Source organism: Ursus maritimus, unplaced genomic scaffold (assembly GCF_017311325.1).
Source record: "Ursus maritimus isolate PB19 unplaced genomic scaffold, ASM1731132v1 scaffold_2, whole genome shotgun sequence".
Classification (NCBI taxonomy): Eukaryota; Metazoa; Chordata; class Mammalia; order Carnivora; family Ursidae; genus Ursus; species Ursus maritimus.
This window is the reverse complement of record NW_024424452.1, coordinates 2,320,405-2,339,823: the sequence shown is the minus strand read 5'-3', so window position 1 is coordinate 2,339,823 and position 19,419 is coordinate 2,320,405. Positions and strand designations below refer to the sequence as shown.

The 19,419-nt window shown below is 60.7% G+C and overlaps 1 protein-coding gene across 4 annotated transcripts in view; it reads left to right on the top strand.

Moving 5' to 3' along the window:
• Positions 1–19,419, top strand: part of CARD11 (caspase recruitment domain family member 11) — a 111,683-nt gene that overhangs the window by 91,446 nt on the left and 818 nt on the right. The window contains exons 12-24 of one of the 4 annotated variants that reach the window (XM_040634715.1): positions 840–919; positions 2,001–2,098; positions 2,988–3,040; positions 4,637–4,769; positions 5,328–5,529; positions 5,941–6,067; positions 8,021–8,261; positions 8,805–8,901; positions 9,188–9,283; positions 10,813–10,948; positions 12,122–12,301; positions 15,998–16,122; positions 17,647–17,762. In XM_040634715.1, the coding sequence (XP_040490649.1) occupies positions 840–919; positions 2,001–2,098; positions 2,988–3,040; positions 4,637–4,769; positions 5,328–5,529; positions 5,941–6,067; positions 8,021–8,261; positions 8,805–8,901; positions 9,188–9,283; positions 10,813–10,948; positions 12,122–12,301; positions 15,998–16,122; positions 17,647–17,762 (1,684 nt within the window). Of the gene's footprint in view, positions 1–839; positions 923–1,997; positions 2,099–2,987; positions 3,041–4,636; positions 4,770–5,327; positions 5,530–5,940; positions 6,068–8,020; positions 8,262–8,804; positions 8,902–9,187; positions 9,284–10,812; positions 10,949–12,121; positions 12,302–15,997; positions 16,123–17,646; positions 17,763–19,419 lie in introns of all 4 variants that reach the window. The other 3 variants (XM_040634714.1, XM_040634713.1, XM_040634712.1) reach the window with 3 other exon arrangements.

The window sequence follows — 19,419 nt, the reverse complement described above, 5'->3', positions numbered from 1 at the left end:
GGTCCGCAGCGGGGCAGGGGAAGGAGGAGTCCAGAGTGGGCCGCGGCTGTTCTCCTTGGGCCTGGAGGAGCCCAGAGGTGGGGGTCCACCCACCCCTCTCCTTGCCGGATCAAGTATCTCTAGAACCTTCTTTCTCAGAAGGGAGGTGGAAAGGGCCTGAGGCCTGTGGGAGAAGTGTTTGCCCCAAGAAGAGGGACAGGCAGCAGCAGGATGACGGAGGTTCCGGACCCTCCCCGAGCCTTTGCCGCTGTCTAGGGTGGTGTGTGCGTGTGTCTGACTGTTCACGCACAAGCTACGGGGGGACACATGGGAGAGCCAGTTCCTGCACAGCAAGGCAAGGACTGAGAGAAGTGTGCACAAAACCCCAGACGGCCCTGAAGGAGCAGGAGGGGCGCCCGGGGCTTTACCGAGGAGGCGACCGACTCTGCCCCCAGCCGGCCCCCGTCTCCAGTCGGCCTGTTCAGTAGAGACGCTGGGAAGCGTCTTGAGGATGGGGTCCCTGGGCGGGGATGTTTCCACTCTACAAGATGCATGCTCCCATTCCTGCTGTTCCACAGAGCGCCGGGTGGGGCCCCGCCTGAGTGCTCAGAGATACAGGACATCGTCCAGCCTCTCCCGAGGCTGCCCTGGGCCTGGCCGCGGCAGGATGCGCCGGCGTGCAGGACCCCACTGCCTCCTGGCTGCCGGCAGCTGGGGAAACAAGAGGAGGGAGGAGGCCGCCCCCCACCCTCCCTAGGAGGACAGGCCACCCAGATGGGACAGCCCTCAGGCGCTCGGTGGCCACAGGGGATCTCAATCCCCTCTTCCCTGCCTTTTGCCTCCTGCGTCGGCGAGGACAGGGCGAGGCCATGAAGAAGAAGGCACAGACGCCAGCCCCAGCTCCTCCAGATCCCTGCCCATCACCAACTCCTTCTCCAAGGTGGTAAGCCGGGTCCCCAGGCCCCCCCCAGCTCAGAACCCGTCCCCAGCCCCTCCCCCCTTCATCGGCCCCAGCAGACCCGCCCCCTTACTTTGCGCTCTGCTCCAGGCCTGTGAGCAGCATCACTCTGGGGCTGCAGCCCAGACCCTCCTTATGTTTATTTAAAGATGTTTCCACTGGCTCACGATGTATTTACGCCTTCTCGCCGCCTCCTTTCCCAATTTAACACTTGGTGGGAGGAAGAGATGGGCCTCTGAGGAGCCGTAGGGAACCGCGCAGGCAGCCGCTGAGAATTCAACGGCAACTTCAGGCCCCGGGCACCTCCGGCAGCCCGCACGGCGCCAGCACCTGGAGCCGTAGACCGCAGAGCCCGGGTTCCCCACCCTAACCTGCTCCCCCGTCCCCCTCGCGGGGTCCCAGCCCCTGGATCCAGTGTCACTCCCCCCCAGGCAGGCAGCAGAAGGCACAGGATTAGAAATTCTAACCCCAGAGGCGAAGCCCTGGGAAGCTTGTCAGCTCAGCTTCCAAAATCAGGCCCTGGGGGATGCCGAGGTTTGATAAGAAATGGCTCCTGTCTGCTTGCAGCTCTGGGGGGCGAAATCCGGGGCTCTTGTTTAAGGCAGCCCTTGCCAGGAGCCAGCAGGGTCGTCCTCCAGCAGCTGTGCCGCACTGGGCCCACGCATCTTCCTCTCGTCGGGAGTGGGTGCCCAAGGCCGGCGCAGCCAGGGGTTGGGGGGCTGTGGAACTAGGCCTGTGCAGGGTTCAAGGCCCCGCCTGGCCCCCCACAACCCCCTGGGTCTGGGCGGACTCCCGCCCGCGTCCTCCTGCCCCCGCCCGAGGCGAGCAGATGTGCGAGCAGATGTGCGCCAGGCTCCGCGAGGCTGCCGCGGCCCTGAGCCGCCCCAGGCTGAGCACAAGCCTTCCCCGGCCAAGGTCGCTGCTGAGAACGCGCTTGGCCGGCCGTGCCAGGGGCGGGGCGCATCCGCGTGAAGCTTCGTGCCCGTGTCTCCTACTTAAGCCCGCGGAGGCAGGGCCGTGTGAATCCCCGGCCCCCATGGCGCGTCTGTGTGTCTCCAAGCAGCCGCACCGGAGCCGCTCGAGCATCTTGTCCATCACTGCCGAGCCCCCCGGCAATGACTCCATCCTCAGGCGCTACAAGGAAGACGCGCCTCACCGCAGGTGGGTGGTGGGCGGGGGCGGGGGCCGCACGCGCCCCTGCACACCCCCTCCCTCAGCCCTTGAGCCAGCCCTGAAAGGTAGGCAGGGTGCTGCCTGCTTCACAAACGAGGCCGAGGCTCAGAGAAGGCGTGTGGCTTTCCCAGGGCCGCCCAGCGAGCTACCAAGTGCCGGCGCCTACGTCGGTTTGCCCCGTGCTGCCCGGAAATCAGGCAGCCCAAGAAGGGTAGACCCCAGGAAGAGCCTCCCCATTCCTGCTCCCCCCCCCCCACCTCTGGGAAACCATCCCCGTCCCCAGCTGGGAAAACCACAGGGCAGGTATCATTCCCCGGGCATCCGGATGCTTCCAGCCAGCTGGACATTAGAGATCCCTGGGTGGTTTCCAGAAGGGCTGGCCACACAGAGCGGCCTGCAGGGTGGGATCCACACCCCCCACCTGCCCACAGCCTGGTTTGGGCCTTGTCGGGCTACGGCAAGAACCACTCGTGGGGAGCTTGGAACTCGTGGAGCACGTTGCGTCCTGTGTGAAGGGCACGCTCGGCTGTGTAGACCCATCACACGAGGTGGCGTGAGCTCAAGTGGGTGCTGAGCCCTCTGTGTCAGGAAGAGAGTGAGTGGGAAGTAGCAGGTGGGGCTGTCGGGGACGCTGCTACCCGCCCTTCGTGAGCCTCCTCATGCTGGCCACGTGGGACCCCCTGTCCCCCAGCGGAGCACACAGCCTTGTCCAGCCCTCCGCCCACCTTCCCCTCCTGCGCATGCTGCCCTCTCCAAGCCAAGGCCTCTCGGAGAGCCAGAACGTTCCAAAATCTTCCCCCACCCTCAACCCCTGCACACGGCCTGGAGAGATCCCGTGCTCACATGCGCTCCCCTGTGCCCCCCTCGTGTCTTACAGCACAGTTGAGGAAGACAATGACAGTGGCGGGTTCGATGTCTTGGACTTTGATGGTAGGTGCTTGGTGGAGCTCACAGGCATACCGGTGTGGCGGCCACCTGCCATCCAGCGGGAGCACGGCCAAGCCACCCACGCCCGGACCCTCCAGCTCAGGACAGAGCCCTGCGCCTCCTAGGTCCTCAGGAAATGTGTGCGGTGTGGATCTCGAGAGGGCGGTGCTTGCTGTCTGTGCTGGGGAGCTGGCCTTCCATCCCTGGGGAGCTGCCAGGCCCGGGCCTGGGGGGGTGGGGGGCAGCCTGACCTTGGTCTGGAGGCAGCAGAGGCCTGCAGCTGCCGCGCACAGAGCCGGTTCCATCTAGATTTATAAGAGAGGGTTTAATCGGCAACAACTGTTTGCAGACGAGGGAAGGGAGCCACAGAGAGGTCAAGGACGGTGGCATGGGGGTGGGAAATGACGTGGGCTGGCAGTTAGGGTGGTTCTCCCCCCACCCTGAAACTGGAGGTATGGGGCAGAGCCGGTGTGACGGAGGGGATATTCCCTGGGCCTAGAACAGAGAGCAGGGAATGAGGGCTCAGTCTCCAGGGACCCACGGCCCCTTGCAATTGGGGGGGTGGGAGGCGATCTAGTTCAGCCCAGCAGACTTTGAGCCCCCACACCTCACCACGCCTGGGGCACGGGACACAAAGACTCGTGTCCCCAAGTCCTTGCACTGGCCGTCACCCAGGTGGGACGGCTGTGATATACCAACCAGAGCACCTGCCTGCGTAGGCAGAAGACAGAGGGCGGGAAGGGTTCGAGGCCTCCTGGAGATGACCCCGTGTCTCTGGGGCCCCTGCTCCTCCTAAACCGGAAGCGTGGGGGCTGGCCCAGACTCCCCAAGGTGGGGCCTGCCAGCCCTCTCCTTCCCGGGCTCCCCCCAACCCTGCCTCTACCCTCAGCCACTCAGGCTGCCAGCAGATAAGATGAAGGATTAGCAGCTCTCCCTAATTGGGGACCATCAGAAGCTATCAAGTGTTAAAGAGAGGTTAGCACCTAATAGAGGCTGGGTAATGAGAAGAATTGAAGGAGTTTTGGAAAGGGGAGAGCTCAAAAGAGAATTCTGGGCAGCCATCCAAGGCATTTTGCAGCGTCAGGACAAATTCCCTTTGCAGAGAAGCCTTTGTTATCAGCCCAGGGCCGGTTTGCACATCCTGCATCGCAGTGCCTGGGCAGTGGGGAGTGGGTGTCTTCCCCCCAAGTCCTCAGGGTCCCGCTGAGTTGGGAAGAGGGGGCTCTGTCCTCGGTCTAGACTCTGCCCTTTGGGCCCTGCCCCAGCTCACAGGCCCAGAAGTGGCAGATGTTAAGACGAACGGTGGTCCCGAGATGATAATGTGGACCCCAAACCAAAAGCAGAATGGGTGCCTGCAGGAGCAGATCCCTTTCCCACATGCAGAAACAGGCACCTTCAAAAGCAGGGAGCTGGCGAGGCTTCCCAGAAGGAGGGACTCGGAGGCAGGGGCATGGCTCTCCGGGAGAAGATTCGGTGCGGCACCTGCTGCAGGCTTCCTGGCCCCGGCCCGGCGGGAGGATTTCCTGGGATGCAGGTGGGGAGGAGCAGCGGCCGCCCTCCCTGCTCTGCGGGTCCTCATGTGTGCCGGCCCCTTTGCAGACGACAGTCACGAGCGCTGCTCCTTCGGACCCCCGTCCGTCCACTCCTCCTCCTCCTCCCACCAGTCCGAGGGCCTGGACGCCTATGACCTGGAGCAAGTCAACCTCATGTTTAGGAAGTTCTCACTAGAAAGGTACTGTGGTCGTGGGAAAGGGGATCCAGAGCTGGGGGAGGGGATGGCCGGGTAAAGGCCAGTCACCCCCTACATCTCCCAAAAAGGGACCATTCTAGAATCAGAGCCCAGGAACCATAGTGTCCCAGAGCCAGAAAGCATCCCCCCGCCATCCCGATCAGGCCCAGGGAGGAAGGGGCCTGCCCAGGGCCACACGGCGTGGTAGAGGCAAGGGGGCAGCCCTCTATGTCCGACGGGCCCCCACCCCACCTGAGACCCGGGACACCCGGGGGGACGGTGCGCACGGCGGCCCACCGGGTGCGTGAGGAGGAGCAGAGCAGCCAGCGTGTCCTTAGCCCAGCCCATGCGGGCGGGCGGCCAGTGTGAGCGCTCACGTGACCGCCGCCGCGGGCTGGGGGCAGCTCAGCGTCTTGGCTGTTTTCCTGGCAGGAGCCAGTTGCGAGCCCTCTCTTCAGGGGGCTGCTCTCACAGCTCCTGCGACAGGACCCTGCCCTCCGAGGCCTGCCGTGTGGCATGTCCTCATCACAGCTGCGTAACCACTGTTTCCCTCTGACCCAGACCCTTCCGGCCGTCTGTGACGTCTGTGGGGCACGTGCGGGGCCCCGGGCCCTCGGTGCAGCACACCACGCTGAACGGAGACAGCCTCATCTCGCAGCTCACCCTGCTCGGGGGCAACGCGCGAGGGAGCTTCGTCCACTCGGTCAAGCCGGGCTCCCTGGCCGAGAAGGCGGGCCTGCATGAGGGCCACCAGCTGCTGCTGGTGAGGGGCCTGGGGGGGGCCGGGGGGTGGGGAAGGTGGCAGCACAGCCGGAGTACGGCCCGGGGCTTTCCCCACTTCTCCACGCGTGTGCTGACGGAGGGCACACCCCCGCCCCCCAGCTTGCAGGAGGGAGCTGGAGGGGGGCAGGGCGGCAGCCCCTCATCCTGAGCCTCTCCGGGCCCTTCTCCGTGAGGGCCCGCACGTGTGGCTAGAGCCTGTGCGCGCACACACACATGCACACACACCAGTGCACGGGAGGCACGTGACTTTAAGTGGGATGCTCCCCAGGCTCTCAGCGACATTGAGCTAGTCACTGTTGGGGGAGAGGTGCTTTTGTTCCCCAGCGGGGCGGCCTCACCCCTGCAGCCCTGCCGCTGGAGGAGCCAAGAACAGTGTGTCCCTGCTCTCCAGCTGGAAGGCTGCATCAAGGGCGAGCGGCAGAGCGTCCCCCTGGACACATGCACCAAGGAGGAGGCGCACTGGACCATCCAGAGGTGCAGTGGGCCCGTCACCCTGCACTACAAGGTCAACCAGGAAGGTAAAGCCGCCGTGCTCACCCACCCTGCTCGGACTGTGGGCGGGGCCCTGCACCAGCGTCCTCCGCGTGTGCGTCTTTTCAGTGGGAGGAACCAGCCGGTCGCGGCCCGGTCAGGAGGGTCTGACGGGACAGCAGGCAGGGAAGGACAGGTGAACGGGAGCCCAGGTGAGCTGACACCTGCCTGGCATACCTCGGTGCAGGTGGAGTGCCTGGCCACCTGTGGAATGCTGGACCCGGCGAGAGGAGGCAGGGGTCCCCGGCCAGGCCCCTTCCCTGCCCAGCCCGGCTCACCCCTTTCCCTGCCAGGTAGAGGCTGACTTCTGGCCCTGACACAGACAGGGACTCTGGGCTGGCCGCCCTGGCACCGCAGGGCTACTGAGCCACAGCTCGGGCTGGCTCCAGGACTGTCTCCAGAAAGCCTCACTCCCTTCTCATCTGGCCCCAGCAGGGCTGAGGTCGCGGCTCCTGTGTCTTGCCCGCGACTCCTGGGCAGTGAGCGCCAGGCTCTGTCTTCCAGTTCCCTAAGACTCAGTCAGCCCCCATTCTCACCTCCGTGTTTTTCTCCTGCGTGATTATCTCTGCAGCTGGATCTTATTTTTAACCGCGAGGGCTCATGAATGTTTCAACAGCACATAAATAGCCACTTTCTCTCTCGCCGCTCCCCACCGCTGCCTGCTAGCCTGCCTGCTTCCCAGCAGTGCCCGGTCTGTGTGGAAGATGAGGCCGGTCCCCACACACAGGGCCCAGCCACCGCCGCCGTCTCCTCCTCATGCGGGCAGGCTCCTCCCCTCTTCCCAGCCCGGCCTTCCCGCCCAGCAGAACATCTCTGCGCAGCGCCCTGCCCCCTGGCCGGCAAAGTCCCCAGAGTTGTAACCCTGTGGTCCGGGATTCAGGGCAGGAAAGGTCCCGCCTAGTAGGGCCTTTCTCTGAGGGGGGTGAAGAGCTCAGATAGTGAAGGGTGTTAACCCTGAGCAGGGGAGGGGGAAGGACCCAACCAGGAATCCCCCACTTCTCCGGGAGCACTGATCAGAAGACCCTGCGGCATCAAGCCTCCCGCCGTGGGGGAGGCGAGGACACGCTGGGCCTGGGACTTAGGACGGTTGTAGCTTCTTCTGTGTTAGGCAACTCTGGGGTGTGCGGAGCTGATTTGGGGCTTTGCATTATGGATTTATGTTACAGACGTTCAGTTTGCTGGATTTATTGTATTTGCACTTTCTGCCGTTTCCTTCCAAAGGGATTTGTAAAAACTCATACTAGAAAGGACAGCGGCGTTAAGTAAGGTTAAAACAACCACGCTGTGCTCCTACCGCTTGGGAAAACCTTTGGGCGGTGTCCTCGGAAGCTGCATGTATGGATAATCAGGGTCCTAGTGATTCCACTTCCGTGGGCAGAGCCAGGAGAAACGCGTGCGCGTGTCCACCAAAGACACGTATGATACTGTCCGCAGCGGAGTGACCCGAAGCCGGACATGGGAGAGCACGTCCCATTGGCTTCCGTCTCCATGCAGTGAGGCACAGCTCTGCTGTGGTGCCAGCAGCGGGGATCGCGGTTCCCCGGGAAGGGAATTGACCCAGGGAGTGTGAGAGAGGTTCCGAGCAGTGGCTGCCCGGGTGCCTGCGTTCGTGAGAACGACCGGGTTTACTGTGCGTGAGTCGTGCATCGGTGAAAGGGGAAAAAACACCCAGCAGTGAGCAAGGCGTGGAGATCGTAGCGGAGGTCCTAGACTTGTTGCAACTTGGCACACACCTTAGCTGTGAGCTCCCTGGCAGCCAAGACGAAGAGGAAAACCCACACAGGACACAGGGGAGTCCCTGCGAGCTCTAGGAGGAATGTGCCACGCGGGCGCGTCTTCGGGGACAGCGAGGAGGGGATTTGTGCCTGGAGGTTCTTGGCAGCGGGAGGCCCACCGCCGACGGACAGCCCGTGCTTCCTTTTCCTCCTCATCTTGCACAGGGTACCGGAAGCTGCTGAAGGACATGGAGGAGGGCCTGATCACCTCGGGGGACTCCTTCTACATCCGGCTGAACCTGAACATCTCCAGCCAGCTAGACGCCTGCTCCCTGTCCCTAAAGTGCGATGACGTCGTGCACGTCCGCGACACCATGTACCAGGACAGGCATGAGTGGCTGTGCGCACGGGTCGACCCTTACACGGACCAGGACCTGGACGTGGGCACCATACCCAGCTACAGCCGGTGAGGCCGGAGCAGGTGCCGGGCCGGGGTGGGCGGGGGCGGCTGCCGCCCAGCAGGGGGGCTCACGGGGGGCCCCCCATTCCCTCCTCCTCCTGAAGCTTCCCTGCCTGCCCAGGGATGTTGCTCTTAAGGACTGTAGCTTCGCTCATGCCCGGGAAAGCCTCCTTTGGTCATCGCCGGGGAATGCTGGGCTCTTGATTTTATGCTCCTTCGCTAGTGATGGCTAGCGTGGCCGCAGGCCACCTCCCTGACCTCCTTATGTCATTATACAGCAGTAGAGCGTTGGTTAGACGCGGCAGGTGTCTGTAAAGCACCTGTAGACTCCAGCGGTCACTCAGGCCAGCGCTGTGAGGTCAGCATCGGCAAATGCCACCTACCAAGGCTCAGAGGAGTGGCTTAGCCACAGTCAGCACTGGCTGGGGGACCCCAGCCGAGCTGCCTGGGCGCCATGTCCTCCCTGGGGTGCCTCCAGGCCCCAGACCTCCCCCTGCACAGGGGCAGGCCCGGCGCTGAGGTTCTGCCCTCCCCTCCCGTCTCCCCCAGAGCCCAGCAGCTGCTTTTGGTCAAGCTGCAACGTCTGATGCACAGGGGCAGCCGAGAGGAGGCAGACAGCACCCACCACACCCTGAGGGCGCTCCGGGTAAGTCACCCAGCGGCCCCACCGGCGGGAGGGCTAACACGGGAGCCGCTAATCTCAAGGGGAGGCAGCCTTTCACCTGCATCTCTGGTCTCTGCCAGAACAAGTCTCGGGGCTCCCCTTGCCCTCCAAGCTTGCTCCCCGCCTGGAATGCCTTGATTGCATGACTGGAGCTTCTCCCCTTCACACCGAGGGGGCTTGAGGACGCGTCCCTGGTTCTCCGCGGCCTCAGTGGGCTCTCACGTCCTGCTGAGCCCAGTGCGTCTGACCGACTGATAACTGATTTCAGAACACCCTGCAGCCCGAAGAGCCACTTTCCACCAGCGACCCCCGGGTCAGTCCCCGCCTCTCTCGAGCAAGTTTCCTTTTCGGCCAGCTCCTTCAGGTAAAGCTCCCCAGAGCACCTACTGACCTTTCAATCCCATTTCGCTGTGGCTCTGCCCTCTCGCTGCCCAGGAGAGACGACCTGATCACAATAACGGTGCTTTGTGTTTGTACGCCATTGCAACTTCTCACAGCGCCTCACATTTCCCGTCCCATTGTATCCTTACTGCGACAGGTCACTTTCATAAAAGATTGGAGGAACTTCAGGCTAAAAGAACTTAAATAACTTAGCTAGTCAATATTAACAGATCAGAAACAGTGTATCAGGAGAAGAAAACAAACATCGTAGGTGTCTATGTCAGTTTTGTCCCTCAGATCGAGCATGAAATTTATCTCTGAGCCTCCTGGCAGCCAAGGAAAAAAGGGAAATGCTACAGATTCTTTAAATCTTATCTGACCACAGAAACATTTTAGCTGTTTGGGACCAGAAAAAATGTTCCCTTATACTTAATTCTAAAGTGGATTTATTTTATTTATTTATTTTTTGGCATGAATCCTTTTACAAGGACACTGAGTAGCATAGTAGGTGATATCTTGAGAAGGGATTTCACATAAACGCAGAAGCATTCTCTGCAGCCCTTTTTTCTGTTACCTGCCGACAAGAGCTAAGGGAGTGACGTGACGGCGTGGTCCCGCAAGGATGTTCCTGTGTTGACACTGCACTAATCAGGCCCCAGCAGAGCTGGTGTATCACTCCACTGCTCTGTCCTGACCTGGGAACATGGGAAACCCAGAGAAATGGTTAACAGTGTGACCCTAACCCCACGTAGATGCAGACAGGTACCAGAAAGATACTTACAGAGACGGAAGGAACCCTCGTGAGTCTGAGCTACTCCCGAAGACAGGACCACGTGAGACCACACGGTCCTGCCTGTGTCACTGCCCACACGTCATGCAAGAGTCATAAACCTTGGGCGTCTCTGGGTGGTTCACCCAAGGGCCAGTGAACAACAGAGCCCAACTGAGATCTCAGGTCCCTGGATCTTTCTTCCTGCCTCCGGAGGGTATGGAGAGATCAAAGCAGCCCAGGGAGTAGGTGGGAATTTGGATTCTGTGTCCAGCACTGGGACATCCCTCTCCAGGGCTCAACTCGGAATTGTACAAGGGAGCAGGCACCCCCAGAGCACTTGGGGATACTGAGGCAGGGGTTGTGGAGGGCAGCATCATAGGAGATGGAACCGTCCTGCCAACAGGGGCTCCCAGCCAGGGACCTTCCAACCATGGCTCCCCAGGAATGCGCATGGGATTGCCAGAGGGACTCCCCACGCACCCCAGCTACACCCCACCCCTGGCAGGCTTCAACCTGGTTAGGGAGGGGAGACAGCGTTTGTTTGCTTACTTCCCTGCTAATGACATCGAAATAGCTAAAGGACACTCTTGGCCTGCTAGGTGTCTCCTGTTTTCACGGGGGAAGGTGACCGACCCCGGCCCCTAGGGGCAGAGCTGGGGTCTGAGCAGAGGTCCGCCCGTGCCTGGGTGGAGGCAGCTCGGTCTGGTTAGAAGAAAAGCACCCCCCACCCCATCCTCCAGTTCGTCAGCAGGTCTGAGAACAAGTACAAAAGGATGAACAGCAACGAGAGAGTCCGCATCGTCTCGGGGAGCCCGCTGGGGAGCCTGGCCCGGTCGTCACTGGATGCCACCAAGCTCTTGACCGAGAAGCAGGAAGGTATGGTGCTGACCGCCTGGCCCCTCCCCACGTCCTGCTGGCCTGGGGGCTGCCGGGGGTCTGGGCAGGTCCCATGGGTCCCCACCAGGGGGGCTGGGACACGTACTCCCTCAAAACAGGGGTTCCTCCCTGGGAGGAGCTGCCAGGGGACCCACCTGGCCTTGGCTGGACGGCCTGCCCGGGGCGGGAGTGGGGGGTGCGTCCTGCCAGGCTCACCCCTAACGAACGCTCGCTGTAGTTGGTTGGAGCCCAGATGCCCGTGTTAATTGGAGCTGTTTCCTGTGAAGTGTTCATTTATTGATTTCTCTCTGCACTGCGTGCTTCTTGCCATTTCCCAAGCAGTCAGGGGTACCTGGCTGCACAGGCCCCTCTGGAAAGCCCTGCTGAAGGCAAGCTAGCCTTCCCGGCTGTTCTCGTGGGGTCAGGCTGGCCCGGGCATGGATGGCCGGAGAGCCCAGGCCCCTCTCCAGACTGGCCCTCCGACGGCCAGGTCAGGGGACAAAGGAAAGGACAAGCCGCTGGTTTCTGGGGCGGGTGGGGGTTCCTGGAGCCTGGGGGCCGCTCTGCACTGCTCCCCACACACCAGCCAGAGAGGCTTGGAAAGGCAGAAAGGAGGCCACGTCACTCCCTGCCCCTGGCTGGTGGCTTCCCAGAGCTTCTGAAATAAGCCCCAAGCCCCTCTTAGGCGGCCCTGCTCACCCCTGCCCCTTCATCCTCTCCTGCCGGCCCCTCGCTCTCCTTCTGCCCGCCCACCCGCCCCTCTGCACAGACTGCCCTTCCTCCAGCCCTCCTCGCCTGGCTCCTTCTCTACGCGCTGGCCCCAGTCCCTGACCGTCCTCAGGAAAGCCACCCTTGCCCATCCCGCTCCAGCCCCTCCTTGAGAGCTCAGCACTGCTGCCCAGAGTGAGCAGTGGGGCTCGTTACATGCCTCGGACCTGCCTCCTGCCACCACCACCTCCCTGAAAGCAGGCACCAGGAGGCAGGGCCATTGCCCCAGCTCCCAGAACAGGGCCCGGCCCATGGGGCCCTTCGTAAACACTCCTGGATGGCCAAGGGGCATCCTGGTTCCTGTGGGCTCCGTGGGGTCAGCAAGGCTCCCAGGCCCTCCGTGACCCCCGCACCCTGGCGGGGAGGCTGGGGTCTCACCGCTGGCCCTTTCCTGTCCCCTCCCAGAGCTGGACCCCGAGAGCGAGCTCAGCAGGAACCTCAGCCTAATCCCCTACAGCCTGGTGCGTGCTTTCTACTGCGAGCGCCGCCGGCCCGTCCTCTTCACGCCCACCATGCTGGCCAAGGGGCTGGTCCAGAAGCTGCTCAACTCGGGGGGCGCGATGGAGTTCACCATGTGCAAGCCGGGTGAGTGAGCCCCACCGGCCAGGAGCCCCTCCCGGGCCCTCCTCCTCCATCAGGTCAGGCGGCGGGGCGGGAGAGCGGATGGAAGGGCCACGCTCCCTCCTGGCCTGGTGCACGCAGGGAGGGAGAGTCACGGTCCCTGTCGCCATGAGTTCAGCATGGGCCCAGAGCAGCGAACGCTGGCCTCCCCGTCACCATTCATACCGAGGGTCCGGGACAAAGGGCACAGGGTCAGTTAGACGTGACTTGGGGTCCCACCCTGGGCCCAAGAGGCAAGCCGTCCATCACCAGGGCGTCCATGACCTCGATGTGGCTAGGGGGCCATGGTCGTACACCCCAGACACAGAGGGCTGAGCCCCAATCCTGCCTGCAAACTGGAATCATCCTCAGCGTCGTCTGTATTTAAATCGTGGACGTCCAGGGCCGCTCCTACCAACCCGCTGTCCGGTGCCCGGTGGTGGGCTTTTTACCATAAAATACGGGTAACATAAAAGGTACCACTTTAACCACTTCCACGTGTCCAGTCAGGGGTATTAAGTACGTGTATTTCCAGAACTGTTTCATTTTCCCAAACTGGAACTCTGTCCCCATTGGATGCTCACTCCCCAGCCGCCGGCGCCCACCATTTACTGTTTGTCCCTGTGGATCTGAGTCCTCTGCGGGCCTCACATAAGGGGAATCATCCAGCGTTCGTCCCTTGGCCTCTGGCTTCTGTCACTCAGCATACTGTCCCGAGGCCCATCCCTGTGGGAGCCGGTGTCAAAACGTCCTTCCTTGTCAAGGCCGAGGGGATGTTCCACAGTGTGGCTGGGCCACCGCGTGTCTGTCCATCGTCCACCGATGGACACGCGGGGTGCCTCCACCACTCGGCTGCTGGGAATCATGCTGCCGTGAACGTGGGCGAGCGAGCCCCTCTTCAAGCCCCTGCTTCCTGTCTCGTGGGGAGAGACCCAGCAGTGGGATTGCTGGTCACGTGGGGATTCGATGGTTTTTGTTTTGTTTTAATTTTAAGCTGCCATGCTCATGAGCACGGCGGCCGTACCATTCCACACTCCCCCGAGCACACACAAGGGTCCCAGTTTCTCCCCAAGCTCACCAACACTGGTCATTTGCCTTAACAGTCGTCATCCTAGTGGATGTGTGCCGTTGAATGAGTTCGGGCAGGTGTCTGCACCCCGTGACCCCAGCCACGACCAGAAGACCAAATATTGCATCCCCGCCACCCCCTGCCCCAGGCACTATCAATCTGTTTCCCATCACACATTGGTTTGCATTTTCTAGACTTTTCGACAAACGGAACCATGCAGTAGAGAATCACCCATACTTGGCTCCCTTCACCCCACATAACATTTGTGAGATCCATCCATGACGTTGCCCTCCTGCTGCGGGGTAGTGTCCCTGCGTGCGGGGCGGCCCTATCCATCCATCGGGCGTCCTTTATGCAAAGCTCCCCCAGAGGTTCTCACGTGGGGCTGGGGCTGGGAACGCTCCGGACAGCCCCTGGCCGGGGTGCAGACTTCATGGGCATCCACTCCTGCTTTTGCTGCCTGCGGGCATCAGTAAGCCCTAACGTTAGGGTGGGACAGCACCGGGCAGGAGCAGACCCACCTGCTGACCCCGGGATGGCAGCTCCGCACACAGCCTTCTCCTGGAGGTTGATGCCAATGCACCCAAGGTCTCCCGGGATGCCCGGCTCAGTGGGAAGTAAGAGGCTGCACCCCCAGTGTCTCTTCTCCCATGGTTTAGACCCTCTCCAGCCCTGGCCAGGAGGGCCACGGCACACAGTGTGGTTGGTGGGAAAAATCGTGTTCTTTGAGATGAGTGGTCTCAGTTTAGGCTCTGCGCCTGCCCATCCCTCCCTGGATATTTATTTGGCGCAAGTTATCAACCTCGCTTGTTTCCTCGCCTGCAAAACCAGGATAACAGCGGCCACTTCTCGTAGAAGTTAGAGACTCATGCATGGCCAGAGGCTACCCTGGGGCCAAGCGCAGCATGGGTTCCAGGTTCTCAGCCCCCCACGTGGAGCAGGCAGGGCACAGACGTGGGTCCCCCAGCTCGCTGAGCTCCAGCTCCTGCAGCCGCTGCTACTCCCACCTCCTTTCCCAACAGGGTCTGCATGACTCCAAGGCCCTCCCAAGCCCAGCTGCACATGCAGGAACATTTCAAGGGTGTGTGTCCCCATGCTCTTCCTCTGCCTGACTATCTGGGAGCCTCACACACCCTGCAGGGAGGCTCTGAGAAAGAGACCTCACTCCTGCCTGAGGCTCTGAGCATTTCTCAGCTGGCTCCTGGCGATATGAGGTTAGGTAGAAAGCCTGATTTGGAATCCCATTTAGCCACTCTGAGCTCTGCTAACAAGCTCTGTCTTCCCCTTGGTGCATTCACAGCCCGGGGGCTGTAGGCACTGTAGGGTGGGAGTTCTAGGCTGCCTCCGTCCCCCAAAATCACCTGCAGCTCCTCCCCTAATGGCTCGCCCCTGGATCCCTTCCCACCCACTTCCAGTGCAAAATGTAGTATACATGCCAAAGTTGGGGGCTAGTGTGGGCTCCCCCAGCCAACTGGGCCTAAGCAGGGAATTCCAGTCCTGGACTAACTCCACCCTCCTCCTTTCATAAATGGAGAACCTGAGGTCAAGAGATTAAAGATGTGTTCAGAGTCACCCAGCAAGTGAGTGGGGCCTCCAGTACATACCTCCTCCTCCAGGAAGCCTGCCTGTTCCCCTAGTCCCTCCACATCTCCTCACTGCTGCCACAATAAATAGCCCATCACTGCACCTACTGAATCGTTTCATAGTTTTCTGTATCCCATATTCTTCTCCCCAGCTATGTCATAGGTTCTCAAATACAACAACAGCTATGTTTTATCATATTTTTATTCTAATGACTGACCCTTAGTAGATTTTCAATAAATGTTAAATTTCAATAAAAATTAAAGGATGGATGGATGGATAGGTAGAGGGAGGGAGGGAGGGATGGATAGATGATTGGGTAGAGGGATGCATGGGTGGGTGGGTAGATGGATGGTTAGATGGAAGGATGGATGGATGGATGGATGGATGGATGGATGGATGGATGGTTAGATAGATGATGGGTGGGTGGGCAGGTGGGTTGATGGATGGATGGTTGGTTGGATGAGTGGATTGGGTGGGTAGATGGGTAGAGGGATGGATGGATGGATGGATGGATGGATGGATGGATGGATGGATGGATAAATGGGTAGAGAGATGGATGGATGGTTGGTTGGATGGGTAGATGGATGGGTAGAGGGATGGATAGATGGGTAGATGGTTAGTTGGGTAGATGAGTGGCTAGCTGGATGGTTGATGGGTAGGTAGGTGGGTGGATGAATGGATGGGTGGATGGTTGGGTGGAGGGATGGATGAATAGTTGGATGGATGGGTGGGCTGGTGGGTGGATAGTTGTCTATCCTTCATGAGAAACAGCTCACCAGTATTGCACCTCAGTGCCTGAGCTACTTTGTCCAATGAAACTTAGTGCTGAGAATTTACCAACCAGCTCTTCTGTGGGCTGCTGTGGGAAGTGTGAAGTGTGACCTTGACCCTGCCCTTGAGAAGTCTCACAGTCTAGTAGAGGAGCTAGGGCTCATTTAAATGTGGCCAGAAGAGGATCAACATGGAATTCTGTTGAGCCCAGCAAGGGGAGGTTTGTGCTGCCCTCAGGACTGGTCCTCTGTCCGCAGATGTTGTCACCAGAGAGGAGCTCCTCAGGAGGCAGAAGACAGAGGCCATCATCTACTCCCGAGAGAAGAACCCCAACACTTTCGAATGCATCGTTCCCGCCAACATCGAAGCTGTGGCCGCCAAGGTGAGCTGGGGGTTGGGGACTGGATGGGATGACACCACCAGTTCTCTTTGTGAGGCTGCCTCGGCCATGGGCAAGGGTGGGATGCAGAGCTGCTCTCACCTCCCTGTGGGCACACCTCTTCCTTTTCCTTTTGTCTTCTGCTCCATTTGCCTCTCCGCACGCCCTCGTTCTCTGGGCTCTGACACGCACGTTGGTATTTTGAAGCCACCTTCTATTTCTGATGGCTCCCTGGCACTGGCATTCCGACTCACATCGCCCAGGGCTGTACATGTGCTTGGCTGTGAAAACAAGGGCCAGGGACAGGGGAGCATGGGTCAGGGCGAGAGACAGGGAGAGCGAGTGGGCGCCAGGAGTCCCGTTCACCTGAGGAGGGAAAATGGAGCAGCAGAAGGGTTATTGGCAGCAATGCAGGAGAGGTGTCTGCATGTGATCTAGAATCTTCTGGAGCCAGACAACGTGGTCCTTATCGGGCCCAAGTATTGAGTTCTCTCTCCTTCTGAGACCTTTCCAAAGCAGAGCTCTCTGTTGAGTGCTGCCCCAGCGCCTGGGGGGTCAGCTCTGCAGTGGATGGTGACCTTGGAGGGGGGAGGGGAGAGGGGGGAAGGGCCAGGGCAGGTGCCCACCGGAGCTCCGCATCTGCCACCCAGCACATACCCCCTCAGTGTTGTCACTCACACAGATGAAAGCACGGGCAGAGCTGTGAACCAGCCTGGAACAGTTTGTCTGGTTTTAAAATTTGGGCCACAGCAGTTTAGGGAATTCTGACCTTGGAGCGGGTAGGACATGAGTGGGCAGGGGTGGAGCTGAGATGGTTGTCGCTGGAAGGGTGAGGCCACCCAGCGGACCTGTGCTGCTAGGAGTCTGGGCAGCGGCCACACGGGCAGGGAGCGAGGGCAGTGACCAGAAGGAACACGGGGGCGTGTTCGGGTTGTGAAAATTCATTGAACTGCATACTCGGGAACGCTCACGTTCCTCTATCCATGTTCTGTTTCAACGCAGAGGGTTTGGGCTTTGGGGGGTTTGTTTGTCTTTGAAGTGACGCTTTCGGCAAAGCAGAGATTGTCCTTCTTCAGAACCGACGAGCTCCTGGGTGCCGGGGAAGCATGCCTGAGAACCCTGGCAGATGCTCCCAGGACCGTCCAGCCCCACCTCACCTTCCAGGTGTTGCCCACCCTTGATTGTGCCACGAACGCCTTCGTAAGCTGAGGGGGTTACAGGTGTTCCCGAAGCTCATTTTGCTTTCTAGCAACTCACGCATGCCGCCGGACCCCCCTCGGGCTCGATGCCCGGGCTCCCGCAGCGCCCACTGCCGTGCACAGCGCCGTGGAACCAACTGTGCGGACCAGCAGGGGCCTGTCTCACAGGGGTCGGGCTTCACCCTGGGTCTCTCCCTGGTGCAGCTGGGGGCACTTGGGGCGCTCGCCCTGTCCCTGTCCCGCGGAGCCTGACCCCGCACCACGGGCCCCGCCCCAGCTACCCACAGGGGCTGGTGGAGCTACTGACCACCGGCCGCTGTGCTTGCAGGACAAACACTGTCTGCTGGAGGCCGGGATCAGCTGCACCAGAGACTTGATCAAATCCAGGATCTACCCCATTGTGCTCTTCATCCGGGTGTCGGAGAAGAACATTAAGAGGTTCAGGTAGGGCTCTGAGACCCCTCCCCCAGGGCCTCCTGCACCTCCTCCCTCCTTGCCACACCTCTGGGGTCCCCACCAAGAGCCTCTGGCTGCTTGGTCCCCCTGCTCACCCCTTGCGGGGATCCTCGTTGAGTGCCCGGCTGCAGTCCAGGGCAGACACGACCCCCAGCCTCTGGCCTCGGAGACAGGAACACACACGCAGAGCACGTCTGGGGGACGAGGGCTGGGAGGCGTGGCTGCAGGACCCAGGTGGCTGGGGAAGGGATGCTGATGTTGCAGCAGCCTCAGTGCAGTGAGGGCAGGCCGGGCAGGTGCTGACCTCGAGGTGGGGACAGCTGCAGGAGTCCGTGTGGTGGGCAGTGCGGGGAGAACGACCTTGCAGCCGAGGGGTCCAGACCACGCCGACTGACATGATCTCACAGGACACGTAAAAGGCTCCCTCCAGCCGCTGTGTGGAGACAGGGGTTAGGACCACCCGGGCAAGAGCCGGGACCTGGATCCTACATGGCGGGTGGTGAGGAAAGGTCTGAATCCGTGTTCAAGGATGAGCTGGTGGTATTTGTTGCAGGGTTGACTATGGGGTTGGGGGCTTGGCCATTACGTGGTGCTATCCCTGACCCCACCTCTCCTACACACGGCTGCAAGTGAGAGAAAGAGGGGAGGCCACTCGCCTCCTTCACCAGACATTTACTGAGCACCTGTTAAGTGCCTGGCCTCAGGGAACCCATGAACGAGCACACGAGACAAAAATCCCCAGCTCACCACTGCACACATGTTCTGATGGCTGCTGTCCGAAAACCAGAAGTGGCTGTGTGTCGGCGAGGACGGGGAGAAGCCCGGTGCCCTGCGGGCGGGAACGTGAAATCGTGCAGCCACTGAGGAAGACAGTGGCACGGAGGGTCCTCATAGAGTGACCGTATGACCCAGCGGTTCCACTCCAAAGCATCGTGTCAAAAAGATAACAGCTCACCCACGTTCACGGCAGCGTTATTCCCAAGAGTCAAGGGCAGGAGCAGCCCAAGTGGCCGTCGATGGATGGATACATAGAATGAAGTCCATCCATGCGCTGGACAAGGATTCAGCCTTAGAAAGGAAGAACATTCTGGCACCTGCTGCCGCCTGGATGAACCTGGAAGACATGAGGCTCCACGATGTAAGCTGGACACAGGAGGACAACTACTACACGATTCAACTCCAGGCCCCTGGACGATTCACAGATGAGCGAATGGTGGCGCCAGGGGTTGGGGAGGGTGAGCGGGGAATGAGTGTGTCCGCGGGTATGCGTCTCAGTTTTGCGGGATGCAAGAGTTCTGCAGATTGCAGAATTCTGATTGCAGATTCCACACTACTGAGATGTCGTCTTAAGAACGGTCAGGAGGGAGACGATTCTGTGCGTGCTGCCGGATTGAGCAAGACCAAGGAGTGTCACACCTCCCCTGCCCGATCAGCCAACTAGCTCTGCAAATGGAAGAACTTTCTTTTTAAGTAAACAAAAGGAAATAAAAATAAAAGATTTTTTTTAAGCCCCACCTCTTGGGATGTCCCAAGTGACCGGAATAACAGGGCCGGTGACACGGCCGTGTGCTGGAAGGCGGCAGGTGGCGGTCGCGGGGCGGGTGGGGGGTTGGGAGGCACCACGCCCCCCCCCCCCCCCCCCCCC